Source organism: Nelusetta ayraudi, unplaced genomic scaffold (genome assembly GCF_046127955.1).
Source record: "Nelusetta ayraudi isolate G7.1 ecotype Tasmania unplaced genomic scaffold, CSIRO-AGI_Nayr_v1 ptg000016l, whole genome shotgun sequence".
Taxonomy (NCBI): domain Eukaryota; kingdom Metazoa; phylum Chordata; class Actinopteri; order Tetraodontiformes; family Monacanthidae; genus Nelusetta; species Nelusetta ayraudi.
Window position 1 is genome coordinate 1,187,402 of NW_027466066.1, and position 17,599 is coordinate 1,205,000.

General features: G+C 45.2%; 1 protein-coding gene across 1 annotated transcript in view; it reads right to left on the reverse strand.

Annotated features, from left to right (window-relative positions):
- Positions 1-9,223: 9,223 nt before the first annotated feature.
- LOC142886650 (carbonic anhydrase-related protein 10-like) overlaps positions 9,224-17,599 on the reverse strand; it is a 90,202-nt gene continuing 81,826 nt past the window's right edge. Inside the window, exon 9 of the mRNA XM_076023701.1 lies at positions 9,224-10,614. Coding sequence (XP_075879816.1) covers positions 10,592-10,614 — 23 coding nt within the window. The 3' untranslated portion in view covers positions 9,224-10,591. The remainder of the gene's footprint in view (positions 10,615-17,599) is intronic.

Genomic DNA, 17,599 nt, shown 5'->3' on the forward strand with positions numbered 1-17,599 from the left:
GCTCTTTTTTACAATGCGCTTGTAGGGGCAGCGAAATCGTCTCACTTCCACAAACGTGTTTGATCAGAAAAGCAAAATTGTTTTAAAAAATAGCTGATGAATACATCTTTCCTCCACAGCTCTTGCAGCCACTGCTTTGTTTGACGCATCAGAAGATCAAAGAAAAAAAAAAAAAAATCAAGATTGCAGCATAGATTCTTTGAATGACATGCTTGCTTGGCTTGATTTGCTCATGGCAAATATACTGCATATACTGCATATACAGTCAAACATGTTTGCGCTTTCAATATTTGCAATGTGACGAGCAAGTCGGTAATTAGCATGCGTCTCCTCTCCATGTTCCCACCCCGCAAAGCGCGCTGGGCCCACATTCTTCCCTGAGACGAGACCTGGATCGCCCACTGGAAATGTTTCTGCCTCTTTAGTGCGCCGCGCGTCTTCGCCCCCCCCCCCCCCCTTTTTAAGCATTCAATGCATTTCTTACAGTCGGAGGCCGTTTGAGCAATTAAGCCTCAAATTTTCCCCTAAATCCTCCGATTTCGCTGCGTGGAAATCTGGTGGAAGGATTACATGTTCTAATTCTGGTGCTTGGATCATGCACTGTTTGGCCTGGCTGAGGTACTTGTCAATTACATGGCTGAAACAAGATTATTTATTTATTAACTTTTTTTTCTTTTTCTTTTTTTTTGCCCAGACTTCTGGGAAATAGACTTTGCTGCGGCGTTCTGGGCGGAGGATTTGCTGCCGGAATAATTAAAATAAAGGACGCCGGAGCCAAAGTGCAGAATAACCTGCTATTAACCCTGCAAAAGAATTGAATTGTGCTTGAATATCAAATGTGCTGTGCTGGAGGAAGATGCCAGGCTGATGTTACTACTACTAGTAAAGTTAGGTTGCTAGGATACAAAGGCAGGTTGGACTGAAACTGAGGGGGAGTCGGTGCTATGTGAGCGCATCCGTGCGTGTGTGTGTGTGTGTGTGTGTGTGTGTGTGTGTGTGTGTGTGTGTGTGTGTGTGTGTGTGTGTGTGTGCAGAAGGGTAGAATCAGATAGTGCAGCTGCTGAATGCTTATCAGACATCTAGTAAGGAAGGAGGCTTCCAGGAGGATGGTAAAAAAAAAAAAAAAAAGTAGGTCCCTGAATAATATGCGTATAAACAGCAGGGGGAAGGAGAGACAGACGAGGACGGGGGGAAGATTTCTCCTGAGAGAGACGAAGGAGAGCAGGTGAGATGGGAGGGGAGGGTGAGAGACTCAGGGGAGGGGGGGGGGGGGGGGGCAGGGAGGGCGAGCGTCAGGGACGTGAAAATGAGAGGCAACTGTGCGGAAGACCGACACGAACCTGAAAGTTCATAGACAGCGCTGTGGCATTAACGACCTGCCTCCAGCCCCTGGAAGGCAGGGAGGGCTGCCACTGGAACAGCACTGTCGCTTATCCTAAACACTTGGTGATGCAGCAAAAACCCGCTGGGCTAAGACTTCAGCCCAGTCCCATTCTTTACTTTCAGCCACCAGCCTCAACAGTTGGAACCTAAACATAGATAGGAAAATAAAAAAACGGACCAATAAGAGGACAACCGAGTCACGTGACGAATAAAACACAAACAAGGGGCAGAGACTGCCAGTCAAAATTAGGTTACAATGGTTCAATTATACTACCTACAATAATATAAATTCAACTGCGGGTGACACTGTTGTTCAACATTTGGTTTATTTATTTATTTATTTTGCATTTATGTGTATGTTTGGTGCTCAACAGTTTGATAACATGGGACATGTTAGCGGGCGCTAAAGTGTTTAACAGAGGGGACGCCTGCTGGGAGAGGCTGGTTCTCGCCTCCGGTTGATTTGCGGTCCGGGCGTGTGCAGCGCCTCCCCAAGGCGAGAAAGCGAAAGTGACGGCGACGAGGACGAGCGCGGGACTCGGCGCGGTTCGGCCCCGGCTTGTTCTGTTTTTGCGATGAGATGATGTTATACAGTACAATAACAAAGCAAACTGAAGCAAGTGCACAATTGACTAAAATGGTAATTACGTTCTGACACTTTCCAGATAAAAAAAAAAAAAAACCCTTTAGTACTCTTTGTTTAATTAGTATTTTGTTTACACCTCTGAGCTTCAAACTGCTCCCAGCACTTGACAACAAGCCCCTCAGTCTCAGGGCTGCAGGAACCAGCAAATCTTTTGCAAATGGGACCACAGAATGGAGAAGCACAGCTCAACTGCAGACTGATGAAAGAACAGTAGTCGCTTGGCTTATGTATAAACACAGTTAAACACACACACACACACACGCGCACGCACACACAAAACACATTCAGGAAATGACGTTGGCTTTTCAGCTGGCTCCTCTCTTTCCTCCAAATCTCACCTCTAACTCCGGCTGTGAAGGAATTAAACGCGCCCTGACTGAAACCATGACCTTTGTAGCCTCATTTATTTCACTCATCCAGCTGTGGCCTCGCAGAATAAACACACATTGACCCAGTGTACGCTCGCACGCCTGCAGGGAAAAGAAAAAAAAAAGATATCTCCCAAGGGGACTGAGAAGAAGAGTGTTTTATGAAATAGATTTAGTTCCAACACTGGCTAAATAGTTTTGAACGATCGGAAAAAATAAGAAGCTGTGGTGCCGGCGACTTGTCCTGGCGGAGGAGACGGATGGAGAACAGAGGAAGCTGCAGCCGACATCATCCACAGCTGATGGCATCCGGCCAATAATCATGTCGTTGGGATTACTCCTTTTTTAAAAAGTAATCTAATTGCTTCTTTATCTACTTTGTTTCACAAGTAATCAATAACTAATTACTTCAGTTAAAAAAAAAAAAAAAGATAAAGTAACAGTTGAGAACGTCTCGTTTCCCGCACATCACGTACAACGAACCACACTTTTCCTTCATTTATTTTTTTTTTCTAGCTATCAAACGCAATCGCTGTTTTCTCCTCTTGCCGCCGCCATGCTTGTTTCGGTGCGTCGTCGCATATCAATGACATTGCACGCACGCACGGCTGCATCGTCAACCCGCGACATCGCTGTTTTCCGTTGTTTTTCTAAGTCTTGTGGACAGCGAGGCATTTTTAGCTTGCAAAATATTTTGGCGAAGTAATGGAATCACGACGTCATAAAGTAATGACGATGTAATTACCATTTTTTTTGCCAGAGTAGTCCCGTTACATTAATAATAATAGGAATAGATTACTTGCCAACACTGCCAATAATACACAAGCAAAATCAAAAAATAAAGCGCAAAAACACGCGACGGGATTGATTCGCACCACTTGAGCTCTTTTCTCCGACACGACAGCTGCACCGCCGGGCCGCCAGGCCTCCTCCTGCTCTCACACTGAAGGCCGGTCCACTTCCCGCACTGACCCTGAACACTGGCGTTGGGAGTAAATCACCAGACACTTCTGCCATACATCTCATGCGGCCGTCCCCCCCCCCCCCCCCATCCCCCGCCCCTCCGCCACCACTCCGCCATACCGACTTCTCAGAGACGCACAAGGTCAGTTTACTTGTCTGACAGCATGTGATTCCCTGACGCCACACCTCCGTCGGTGCGACGCGCGCCCCCTTCACGCACCAGTTGGCCAGACGTGCGAGCTCTCTTCTCGTTTGTCTCTTTTGTCACAACAAACTTATTGTGCGACCCCGCGGCGCGGCGGTCCTCAAGGGAAGACTCCACTCCCCCCCCCGGAGACATGAGCGCCGTTTCAGGAACTCCCACGTGCGCTCAGTGTCGGGGCCACTTGTGTTTCTTTCTTTACATCAATGATAAACATCTTTTTCTCGGAGACCAGTGTTACTCACTGATTACTCAAGAGGCCAAATCTGGCATGCAGAACTTGGAAGTATTTATATTAATAGTGAGTAATAAAGTAGCTGTATTACATCAACTTTTTCAGAGTTTTTTAAAAAAAAAAATTTTTTTTTAAGGTAAACACTTCGGGGCTTCAAAGACAGATATTCTGTTGTAATGCTTTTGTTAATTGTCAATTGACATTAAAACACATTTCAACACATTCCACGATATATATTCTTTCCTCCTATGAGCTGGGTCAACAAAACACCCCTGTGTGAATCTGCACTTCCGAGTGAAAACCGACAGTGAAACAGGAAGGCCAAATGTAATTGTTGAGCATAAACGCAAGGAAACAGGGAGGACAAACAAGCAGGCTTTTTAACGATCAATATGGTGATCATGTTTGGGTCAACGGGAAAATGGAATTCTGTTTTTATTCTACCTTTGCAACAGTTTCTCCCTTCGTCACACAAACTAATTAAAAGCGGCATCAAAAGACAACCGCTGTGTGTTTCTCCATTGTCATTCAGTTGTTGGTCAGCCGCTGTGGGGAAGCTTGAGGAGGTCCTGTTGCAAAAACACACTTGTTTTGTCTTCAGATTGGAGACATCGACCCGATCTGTCCATACAGACATAAAAGGAAAAATTTGCACGTGTGCACCATTGATGAATGATGAATGTGGATGATTGTGGGGCTAAAGATGAGGTGATGTGGGGGTGAGTGGGTGGGGTTAAATGTTTAGCATAGCCCACATTGAGTCCCACCCCGATCTACGAAGTACTGCATATATATATATGCGTGTGTGTGTGTGTGTGTGTGTGTGTGTGTGTGTGTGTAGGAATGGATTGAGTGCCAAAGCGGGAGAGTGTTGGTGACGGAAAGCAACCCGGAGAGGCAGCGTGTTTGTAACCCGAGGGCAGAGCGTTGCACGATATTCCCACGGCGGCTATTGTGTTCGACACCGAAACCGAACCAGACAGCGGGCTGCTTAACACCCAGCATCAGAACTCTCTTTAATCTAACAAAAACACGGCACAGTTGAGAGAGCCGTGTGGCATCATGAACACTTGCGCGCGCGCACACACACACACACACACAAAAAAAAACAACGCACACGCATCACAGACTTCGCTTCTCACTAACCGCTCGGAATCCAGAATGAGGATAAATATTTGATAAGGAACGCCTCATACGCCGAATTTGTAGACAAATCACGTTGTGCTTGTGTGTTTTTTCTTCTTCAGTTTTTGGAGACGGGGGAGAGAAAGTGCTTTTTCTATCAGCCGAGGAACTAGGTCAAGTACGCAGTAGCTAGCTTTCAGGTGGCTCTCGGCAGGGGCTGGCCAGGAGTTCTAACCCCGGGTGTTTGCCTGCCGCGGACCTTCCTGCTGTGGACGGGGGTTAATGAGAGCAGCAGCAGAGTCAGTCCGGCTCCCTTAACGTCCACTTAGTGCTGCTGCCCCTCAAACCCTCTCAAGCTCAACATTTCTGCAGGTTTTTTTTTTTTGGAAGGCACGAGGCGGGTGGTCCCTTCACTTCTCGAGTTTGAGCGCATAAGATTCGGCGCTGTACGGCAGCAAGATTCGCGCTTTTTGGATTTTTACTCAGACTTTCCTTTGCCTTTGAGTTGACTTTGCGATTGTAGAAAATGGAATTGGGGAGAGGAAATACACCAAATGTACTTGGAATTTCTTTTTTTTTATTAATTAATTTATTTTTTTACCACGAATAAGAGGGACATGTTCCGGTTTCAAAGTAGCCCAAGGTGGAGGTATTTTATTAGTTAATTAATTATTTTTTTAAAAGTGCTTTCTGTCGTTTGGCAACACAAGCAGGAGTCCAACCAAGGTTGGTTGCAAAATGACAAACCAACAAATGACTCGTTAATATGGAAAAGGAGCCCTATATTCAAACCTTTACAAAAAAAAAAAAATGCGTTGGTCTATATTGCTTGTGAAAAACAAATCAAATAACAAATAGTTTTAAAAAATTGTCATGAAGTTGTTGGTGTGGCTACAGCATAAGCAGCAAACTGTAGTTGACTTACCAGCAGGTGGGGCGGCTCTTGAGGCACAGGCGGCACTCACGCTCCAATCGTTGCTCACCTTGGGTAGCTTAATACAGTCAACGAAAGAAACACTCCCAGACAGTGCAACAAAATTCTGATGCTCACTGTATTGATGGTATTTTGCGGGGGGCCTGGGGGGAAGGTGCATAAGAAAAGTACAGGTCGTATGATGAACCGTCACAATATTAGAGTAATATTAGAAACAGTGGAGAAGTGCAGCGCTGGTGAGCAGAAGCGAACGGGAGATGTTTTCACAGACTGTCGCAAACACGGTGCTCAAAATATTAGAAGGTGCTCCAACGGAGGCGTCTAATGGAGTAAGGAAACGGCTGCAGGATTAGTGAAAGCTGGACGACAGTGAGTGCAGCTGCATTGGTTATAAAGCTTCCAAATTTAAAGCACTTTCCATTGCACGGCGCCCTTCGGAATGACTCAACAGGGTGGGGAGAAAACGTGTTTTGTCGTTGCACGTCAACGCTCAGTCGAAACGCTCATTTCGTTTTTGTTTTTTTTTTAACGTAAATAGTATCTCCGTCGTGCGCAGTCGATGGTCGAGCGATAAGCGAGAACGACATCCTGTTTTTCAAAGCCTATTTATTTTTGACCCGCGCAAGAAGGGGTCCATGCGGAGCGATATGAACACACACACACACCCACAGATTTATAGGACATGGGAACACATTTGCTGAGTAATTTGAGACACACTGAGCTAACACCGTGAGCGCTTTACACCGATGGGTCGCTGAGGACAATTTTTCTCGGACAACCTTGCAACTTGGATTGTTATATATTAATATATTTTCCTGACTACTGCTGATTCCCTTCAAAAAAAATTCCCAACCACAAGATACCACTTTCAAGCGCGTATGTAAATTTATTCTCTGATCGATCAGAACACTGGTTGGCTTGAACATAATGCCTAAGAATATTGGAACTACATGAGACTGCACGTATCTATTGACTCAGTGAATGAAAGCACAATGTTAATTAATCTCTGGGCTTATCACAAAAACTTGTTTGTTACGTTTTCGCTCACTTTGTAGCAGAGCTGCTGCAAAGATGATGCAGGTCTTACATCATCTCGGTGTGAAATCCCCTTAGCCACACGTGTAAGGTGAACTTAAGATGTATTATTTACTATACACAAGATGTCTGTATCTATCTATTCATTTTCTTTTACCACAAATCAGTATTTCATCACAAAGTCAAAGCTAAATTTCGCATTTGTTGCGCCTCAAGAAAATGCGCATGTGCGGGTGCGCTCGCACACACACACACACACACACACACACACACACACACACACACACACACACACACACACAGAGGAAAAAAGTTAAAGCCAATTTCAAATGAATAAATGGAAGCCAATTTCAAGGTGATTCATGATTTTATTAACATTGTCAAAACCAGAAATTTCTTCAAACAATGGAGCAGCAGTAATTTGAATCATCAACATGGTGTCGACACGCTGAAATCTTAAAGTTTAGAAATAAGACATTTAAATCACACGAACACTTAAGTCTGGTCTCCTGATGGCCTGATGAAAAACAAAATGTAGCTTTTTATGTAGCTCTCTCAGCATAAAAAGCGTAATACAATATTTTCCGTACACTTGGCTAGTTCTTAGAACTAACCTTTTATTGATTTTTTTTTTTTTTTTTTACTTATTAACTTACATCTAATGAGCAGTTTTTATGTCACATGATCAAAGTAATCTGACTTTGTTTTCCCTTTGTATGTCTAAAAACTAACAATGTCTGGCACATTTAAAGATTCAACAGTGTGAAATGTTACGTGATGTTAGGATTAAAGTTAGTCAAAAATGCTTTTCAGATGTGGCACCAGGACGCCACGCGGCGCCTACATTTCCGTGCGTTCTCACAGGTGACTTCTCTGCCCTGAATCAGATTCTGTCCCAAACATGTTGGCCAGGTCTGATCAGGACAAGTGTGAACAGCAAAAATCCCATAGATTCTATCAATCCGACTTTGGCCTCTTTCATATATGTTGGTAAATTCCAAATTGACTGGATGTTAGAAAATTTGACTTCAGTCTGAAGATCTACATTTTGTGACTTTTACGTCACTCTGGATTGACATTCTCGAGGATTCTCGGAGAGTGGTCAAGTTGATTGGAAACACTGGATGAAACAAATATAAAGGACATATATTATAGGTATTGTGGACACCAGAGTCCACACAGGAACAACACCTTCAAAACCAAACCATAATTGCCCATAACCATGACCTCCATGTTGACACACTTCATCTTCCATAGCGTGTTCCGTTTGACATTTTGTTATTCTGTACAAGACCCGTGACCGGTTCTCTTTGGAGTCTAACGCACGCCACAATTGAACGAAGATCACATGATCGGCACAGCAAGAAAATCATCTGAACTGAGCACTAAGGCTTGCAGTATTGAATTAGTTGCTTTGATTTCGGATGAGTCAGACTCAGTTGTGGCCATTTAAAGAATTGACAGCGTTTTGGTAGCTAGCTTATTACAGAAGCTGGATTCTGGATTCTCTGATCTGCAACAGGTGTGAACGTCATCTGCGCTTCAAAAATATTGACGTAATCAGCAACAGAGAAAATAATGGGCCCATCTAGTGTTTTCCTTTGAGACGGCGTTTATGGTCGGGGGGGGAGGGTTCATCATTCAGTTAACATTATTAACAGGTTGCAGCAGTGATCCACTGACACGGTTTGTTTTGAAGGAGTGCTTCATTAGCACTGATTGTGAGACAATTAAACGATGGCTTTTTCTATAACAATAAGTGAACCTGTCGAAATATGAAGACAGGTTCACTTACGAGTCAACTCGGAAAATTATTCTAATGGAAGTTGATCTCACGGATCTGAACCTCCGGGTCTGGGAGAATGCACCTCGGTCAGTTTACAATTGGAACGGCACCCAGCTTGAGGCCCTGCTGGATTGAATTTACATCGCGGGAAACATTGGTGTGACATATTCATGGAGGCCTTAATTTGATATATTGACCAAATAATTGAGGTTGAAACTATGATATTCACGGCAGGAAAACACATTTAGACGTGCTTTTTGTGACACATTGACATCCATATATTGAAACACTTGTGTGCTACTCCTTCTTCCATGGCGTTACAGGTTCAGACAGGATCACATGTTTGAGAAATCGCCAACGTGTGGAGAGAAAATGTTTCATGTTAAAAAAACAAAAAAAAAACAAACAAACATAAAAACTGTGGAAAAAGCCATGCAACCGCTTCACGGATGGGCAGCGACAAACCAGGAAGTGAGTTACCCATGAAAAATCCTCGGCATTGGATGGACCTGAGTTCTCGGTGGGTGGGAATCGGCCTGTCTCCATTCTGCTTGTCTGGTTCCAACCAATTTTTTACTTAAAGTAATGACTCTGGTCCGGAATGATGCCCTGCTAGGTAGTTTTCAACCACTACAGCGCGGGCGAAGTAGGACATGGGAGAAGGAGAGCTGGCAGTGTCATGTGCCTCAACGTGAACACACTCCTGGCTACAGTGAACATTACGGTGAAAAACACGAGGTTAACAGCGTCGGCTGCTTACGTTGGAGATCCATGGCAGCTATTAATCCGGCGGGTGGAATTCTTCCCATCTGTGAAACTCCATTATGGTTATGTGGAGTGGAAAACATCTCCAGTGACCACACACTGACAATAAATCGGGTTTGATTGAACTGCCCCTCGACGCTAGTTCGCTGGGCAGCCAATGTACTCTTTCATTCAAAACACTCACCTTTCCTGTCCTCGCGGTCAAATGGCAACAGACGTGGTCTTGGGGGGCGGGGAGGGGGGGGGGGCACAGCTATGACACTGTACAACATATGGACGACAGCAACACCCTCAGTACGACCGCTGCAGTGGCATTCGAGTAATTGAGGTTCAGCTGAAAAAAGTCAACCTGTTCATGAGTGTTGTTGTGGAAGTAGGCCTTGAGCGACGACATTGGTTTTTTTTTCCTCGTACTGAACACCTTTTCTTGGGTCTCCACTCCATGTTCCTGGGCAAATCAGGGACTTGATCGCAGATTTCAAATCCTCCAAAGTCATAACAGCATGCAAAAAGAAAGGAAAAGAAAAGAACGAGTAGCCTATTGCCTTCCCTCCCGTGTCCAACCACTCCATCTGCTCTGCGCTCCCTCTCTCTCTCTCTCTCTCTCTCTCTCTCTCTTCCTCCCTCCAGCTAGAGAGTCTGATATCCACACCTTTCACATTTTCTTCCAAAATCACCTTCTTCAGCCACGACCCAAGCAGATCGTTTCGTATCTCTCCGCAGCTTAGAGCCTCTTTTTCGCCCGCGGTTCTGGACCATCAGCTGGTAATTCCTGCAGTCTGGGGGCCAAAGTCCTTGCCGTGCGGGGGCTGCGAAGTGGACGGGCGACGGCTGAATCTGCAGATGGCGTCCATTCATCTGAAAAGCCAAGCCGAAGCTCTTCATCCTCGTGAGTTCACAGCACGAGCGCAAGGCGGTTTCCCCGGGGGCCTAGTCCGTGCCCTCGTCCCCGCATTCACGTTCACAGATATGTAGGGAGGCCAGCGGACGAGCTGGGAGTTCAAGCGTACAGTTCAGTTTGGTGGAGCCGTCCAACTCAATTCGGGGCAAGCCAGCGGCTTCGGAGTCCGGCTAAGCTCGCTCTGGTGGTATGAAAAAGTTTTGGATGAACAGACGTGGCGCTGCAGTCTGCGGACGTGTGGTCGAGTTTTACTTCAGGAGCCACTGATTCACTAAGGAGGAAGAGAGCAGACAGTCAGGACAGGGGGGCAAAAGCTGGATGGGGCCGAACAACGGTCAGACTCCGGTTGTCAGAATATACTAAACGGAGCAATGAAACCGATGGCGTACAACAATTCAGACAACAGTCAGGCAACCACGGAGGACCGTGCGATGTTACAAAACTACATTCTGTGGAGGAGGAGGCGCTTGCCAAGAGTGAAACCAGAGGAGTGGTGAGGGGAATTTTACAAAGAGGTACTTGACAGGCAGGAGCGGGAAATCGATGCTTTTCTTCCCCTTTGTTTTCACCTTTTTTGAAAGGCAGCTCTTGGCGTACCGCGATACCCGCAGCGCACATCACAATCACAATGCAGCGAAACATCCTCAAACATCGAATTTGTTTTGACAAGGCGAGCAGACTTTGGTTGACCCATGTTAACCACTGGAGCTTGTTTGTGGGTTAAAATAATATATAATAGTTTGTCCGAGTCTGTTGGGGTTATATGACAGAGGGCGCAATGAAAGCTCTACTGATGTACAGATGTATGACTGTTTTTTGTTTTTTTTTAGGTTGAGCTGCCACAGTGCAGGCATGATGCCAGAAGCTATTTACACTTGTGTCATATTACACTGCGCTGGTAAATAGGACAAAAAGAGGGAAGCACACGGCAAGGTGTTCCCGCTCTACCTGCCGCCAAAGGCTTTAAACACGTCTTTTATACGTCATATACACACTTCCCTTCGTCTCTCACGAGACAGCACCTGAACTTGAACCATCGCTGATGAGATAAAAGCACAAGCGGCATCTCACACTGCTGGAGCTGATGTTAAAGGTTAAAGAACATTACGCCACTTTCCCAGTGTTTTCGAACCGGTTCATGAGCTCCACAGGGGGCGCGAAATAGTACATCATTCACTTCTGTTGCCTTGCCGAAACAGGCGCTTGCGGAAAATGAGCCCTTCTCCGGGATCCGAGATTTACAGGCGCGCGGAACCAGCATGAGCTCAGCCAACACGGCGTATTGTCTTTCATTTTAATTTCACCACACTTTTGGCACATTATGGGAAAAACACAAAACAAATATCCAGCCTTTCTGGAGGTGGGAACACTTTGACCAATAATATGGCTGGCAAACCTGAAAGAACTGTCATAAAATAGAACAATAAAACCAATATCGGGTTTGAAAAGTGAAATGAAAGGCATTAAATCCTAGGAAGAAACTCTGAAAAACACTCCGCGATCCCCCAACACGCCATCCTGAGATGATGAAGTTGTCCTATCCTGGGTTTAGTATTCTGTTGTTGACCTTCAGGGGGAGCTCTAGGATCCAATGTGTTCAACTGTCCAGGTAACATATATGAAGAACTTCCTGTTTGTTATGTCTCATGCTGCCAGACTGAAGAAAGGTCAAGATAAAGATACTTCTTAAAATCCTGTGCTAAATTTGTGCTATTATGCTAATGAAGCACACTATGTTATAAGGTGGAAGTGAACGATGGCCTACGCTGACAAATAAGGGCCTCTGTGGCCCTCAGAGCACCAGTTATAGTAGGAGGAGACACTTAAACTGAGCATTTTAGCAGGAGGCTGTAAACAAATGGCTAAATATGCCATTTTCTGAAGGGCATATCTTTTTCTTTAAGACACACTTCACTCATCGCCATGCAACTGGCCTATTTGGCCGAGGGCGAGTTGACTTGCGACAGTGACTTCACGCCGGGCCCTGTTCCGTCTCGCTGCCCCTTCAAAATGCCATCATCATTGTGTTCCAGCGTTACCTCACCTCTCTTTCATCATCCACAGCCTCACCTCCAGGGGGGGGGGCAGCGAGGCCGGACGGCTTTGCTTACAAATCCAGCTCAGGGGGCGATTTTATTCCACTGTTTGCACTGCTCACAGTACTGCTTTAACCTTTGGGCAAACATGCATTGCGCGCTGAATGCCAGAGCAGCCTTTTGCTACCGAGTGTGTTCTGCCCACCTGGATTTTGGTGAAACCGTCAAGAATCAAAGTACTGAAATATTGCCCGTGTTGTCACACGACCTCCTGTCGTCCGGAGACTCGGGGAACTCCAGTTGTCTGGAGCAATTACAGCTCTAATTCTTCAGATCCAGTCCAATCCAGCGGAACTGGGGCCGTGAGGCACGGATAACTTCTGGTCTTCATTTTGATAAATGCAATCATTCCTTTGCACCTGGTGTAGCAGAGAATGAAAACTGCAGCTCAATGAAAAATGAAGGAGGAAAAATAGCTCATGGAGGATCTAACTATCTGTCTATCTAATGGCCGCGCAGACTTTGGTAGCTACCAGAGGTTATTTGAGTCACTGAGTGTTCTGCGGTCTCCAACCAGCCTGCTGTTCTCCTCGGCCTCAGCGAGGCATTTTCCCTCCACAAAAGTGCTGGATATAAATGAGCTTCTTAGTACAACTTATCCCGATGTTGCGCCCGAAGCGTTCCGTCCCAATTTGTTCATCGCAGCTCCAGGCTATTCAATGACTTTCAACACGTTAGCTTGAACAATATTGTGTGATGCGCAACTCCCTGAGTGGACCATGGGGTGAGCAGCCAAAATGCACTGTAAGACCAGTCAGATGGGAAAAAAAAAAAAAAAAAAAAAAAAAAATCTATTAGGCTGAGAAAAGGCCTCAGGTCTGTTCTTTGATATTCCTTTAATGCAAAAAGTGAAATCCAGCTCTGCCGCTAATTAAGCACAGTTGCTAATTTATTTAGCAACGGCCGTTGTTTACGAGCAAGCAGCACTAACCTATTTTTTTGGGTCGTCTCTGATTTTGAAGGGCAGCTCGTACTGCTTACAAACTGCAAGAACTACAAACCTCACTTCCCCGCCGCTCCACAAGCTGGTTTAAAGTCCACCTGTCAATCAAAGCCTCCCCTGTAAAAACGGACATGAATGGGCGTGACCGCTGCTTTTAGTCCTCAAACACATGAAACAGGAAGTGATTTGGTGATGGAGGCTGTGTGACTTTTGATGTTATTTCAATGTAAGTCAAGTTCTGACTTTTAATGAGGATCATATTTATAGATTGAGTTGATATGTTAATCGATAATTAATGTAATTGGGAAGTTAATTTTGAAGTTTGACTCACGTTATTCGGATCGCACACGTTCAACATAACACGTGTGATGACTGAAAGCCATCGATTATCTTTCACACTGGATACAAAATTGTAATTCTGTTTCCTGTCTTTAGAACCCTTGGCTGTCATGGTCCATTGTTTTAGTGTTTTAGTGTTTCCTGCTTTATTTTGATTCGATTGATTTGAGTCTCGTCTCCCCCCTTGTGTTTTCTATGATTTACTTTCTGTTCTTATTTTTCCGCCTTTTTGTCCCATAAGGTCTAACAGTGTGAAACTCATGCGTGTTCCCCTTATTATTTTCTTTGACTGGAACTTTTTTATTTTTTTTTTATTAGTTTTTGTTTCTAGTAGTTTTTAGTATGTAGGTTTTTGTTACCCTCTGATGACAACTTTTATTTATTTATTTATTTTTTTAAATAAAGTTTTTTTTTTATATCACAGGGAACCTGGACTTTTTCTGTACTTGGGTGTCCTAGCTTCACTACCTTCCATGGCATTGACATTCATCACTGGGCACTGATCCAGCCTTGTCCCTCCCCCCGAAAAAACAAACTAAGGATTGAGTGCTACTTTGTTCCCTGTAGTCTGTGTTTTTCTGGCGAGAACTCTCACCAACACGCGCTGAGTGCTCCTTTACTTTTACCATTGGCTGAAAGGCTGCTTTTGGTTTCTCTAAGCACATCTCAGAGCGATTGAAAGGCTTCAGCTTTTGATGGGAGCTTGTTAAGATGGACGAGTGAGATTGTAGCCTTGGCAGCTGCTGGACTGCACACTTAGACTTTTCTTTTCTTTTTTTTTTTTCCCAAAGTCTGGCGGCGAGAAGCTGCACCACAGACTTGTTTAGCTCGCTTTTAATTAGGTCCAGCGAATGTCCCACACCGTCTGCTCCACTCCGAGGCATTTCCGCGGCGTCGCAGCTCCTGCTCCAACTCTCCCCGATCATGAAAAGAAAGAAAACTCCTGTCGGGGCTCGGGTTGGTAACAAACCATTATCAAAGGCAAGCCGAGGCCGTGGGATCCAGCTGATGTTGTGGAAAGAATACCGGGGCTCAAGCGGATCGATAGCAGGGAGCGGCTGCGAGCGTACGAGAACTCCCACACTCCCGGCGCAAGCGCTTCCATGTTTGTTGTTTTTGCGCGCCGTGTAGCGACTCTCTCTCTCTCTCTCTCTCTCTCTCTCTCTCCATCTCCCCCCCCCCCTCTCTCTCTCTCTCTCCATCTCCCCCCTCCCCTCTCTCTCTCTCTCTCTCTCCATCTCCCCCCCTCCCCTCTCTCTCTCTCTCTCTCTCTCTCTCTCCATCTCCCCCCCTCCCCTCTCTCTCTCTCTCTCTCTCCATCTCCCTCTCACTCACTCTCTCCGACGCCCGAACGCCTCACCTACGCACAACCGGTTTTAAATCCGCGCAAACAGACAACACACTCCCACACGTGTGTGTCCTCCGCTCCCCTCCCCCTCCTCCCCTCTCCATATGTGTCTCACCTTCCTCGCGCTTCCAGGAGACCCCCCCCCTCTGTGTCATTCTCCTATTTTAACATTCTCAACACCGCTGACATGCAACACATCGAGCTCACTCCCCCTCCAGCTCCAGGCGGCTTTAATGATCGGCCGTCTCTCCGTTCGAGTGAGGACCTTCCCGATGAGCACTCCGCTTGCCTGCTCCGGGCAAAAGCAAGTAAAAAAAAAAAAAAATGCAAGCCCCAGTCGAGCCGTTTAGGAAAATCACGCCTGAGCCGCGGCGAGGAGTCCAAACACGAACGCGCGACCCCTTCCGCGACCCCAATTATCGCATCTAATGGCCGTGAAGTTCTTTTTTCCAAAGCTCCGCACTTCCTCAGCTGCTGTCTGAAATGCCGCTCCTCCGCTCCAACAGGAAGACATGAATGTGTCCCCCACTATCCCCCCCCCACATTCCTCCCCCCAGACTCCCCATACTTTGAAATGTAGCTTTTGAAGATGAAAATCTGAAAATCAAAGAGGAAGGCAGGATTCCCCATTCTGATGGGCTGATGGTTTTATTTATTTACTCTCTCTCTCTCCCTTTTTTTTTTTTTTTTTTTTTTTCTTACAGCGGGTTGCAGCAGCCTGATTTGTAGGCACACAGCTGCAAAAGATAGAGAAAAAAACACTTTGAAAGGTGAGACAAGTGCAATTAAACGCGCACGTCATGATAGAGGTAAATATTGAGTCACAGCTCCGAGGTGTGTTGGAACGCCGATGCCGAGGGCTGCTGGCAAATTCCCAGCGATCGCTGCCGACCCGCGCGTGAAACTTGATATGTGAGACGGCGCATCTTTCAAAGCCGACTCCTGCGTAAACGCGAAGACTGGCCCGACTCGACACAGAAAAGTTAGCTACCTCCCTCCCGGCTGCGCCTGAGGTAAAATCTTTGTTGCCATGGAAACGATCATTTTGAAAATCAGTTAAAAACAAAGACTGAAAAAATAAAAAGGGGGGGTCCTTGAGAGGGTCCGGCCAATAACGCATTATCATTCCTTCGCCGTAAGAGGAAGCACAGATGTGTACGTTGATTTTGGAGGAGAAAGTTTTTTTTTTTCTTTTTAAACCTACGAGCTGAATTTTAAAGACTTCTGAAGAGCAATCAGTGTTTCGATAAAATATGCACGCCCGTCGCTCATTAACGAGATCTTTGTAAGACGCCGGACCGCAGAAGTGCAAAGGCGTTCGCTGCCGACGCGCAGGATAAACGGCACGCCACCCTGCAAAAATGCCTTTTGAACAAACTGCGTGGAGAGCGGGCGAAAGTGTGGAAGACATTTTTTTTTGATCTGCAGCAGTAAATAAAAAATGACCCCGTTTCTTTTGGGCTGTGTGTGTAGGTGATGCCCATTGATTGTGATTCAGCGGTGGATTCCAAATGCGCTGCACCGATGAGCAGTATCTGGATTGGACTTCTGATTTCTCTAGCTAGCGTGCGTGCGTGCACGCGCACACACGCACACTTTTTAAGCAATATTTTTATACTGTTTTTATGTAATGGTGCGGATAGAAGAACCTTGCAAACCTGCATGCGGTTGAGATTATCATTCCACACTGTCCTCTTCACAGATTAGCAACTGGTGACAAATCTAACACTAATTGACGGCAATATACCAAGTTGAATATAAATACATTCAACAGTCCGTGCTTCCATTCTGACAACCTGAATCAGGAATTTTTTCTTTCTTCTTCCTGTTTGCATTTCTCTTCAGGTTTGAAAAAACTTCATTTTATGTTATCCTGTTACTGACTGTACTATTGGATTGTGCACCGTTACTTGATGGGGAAAAAAAAAAAAAACTTTGAACCTGCTGAACTGCAGACCCGCTGGTGGAGTGTTGTAGTCGTGCTGAAGTAGCAGTGAACAATACATACAGTACAGGAGCTAAATATGTCTGTTTACTTTTTCAATCTATCTCTTTGCTGTCCCTCATTGTCAGTTTCTAAGACCGATTCTGTGTCGTAAGAAGAAGTAATTAATATGACAGGATAACTAATTGCTCTATTTTCATTGTAGCTTCTCCTCCTTCACTCTGCTTCTTAAAAAAAAAATAAAACCATTAATCTATTAGCGGTCATATTTATTTTTTTAATTGAATCTCTGTGTGCTGGCTGCATATTTAAGTGTTTTTTCTATTTATCCACTTCCTTTTCGGTCAGGCGGAGACACGCCGGCGTTCTTGGTTGTTTGAAAAAAAAACAAAACAAAGAGACGCTAGTGTCACTAAGCCTGAGGGATTGTGCGAAAAAAGCAAAAAAAAAAAAGCAAAAAAACAACAACCTAAAAATATCTTGTTTGGCATGGGAACATGTAAACGCTGTCCTAATTAGACTCAAGGAGATGGAAAGTGGAAAAAAAATCAATAAAATAAAAATAAAAAGACACCTCACAACATC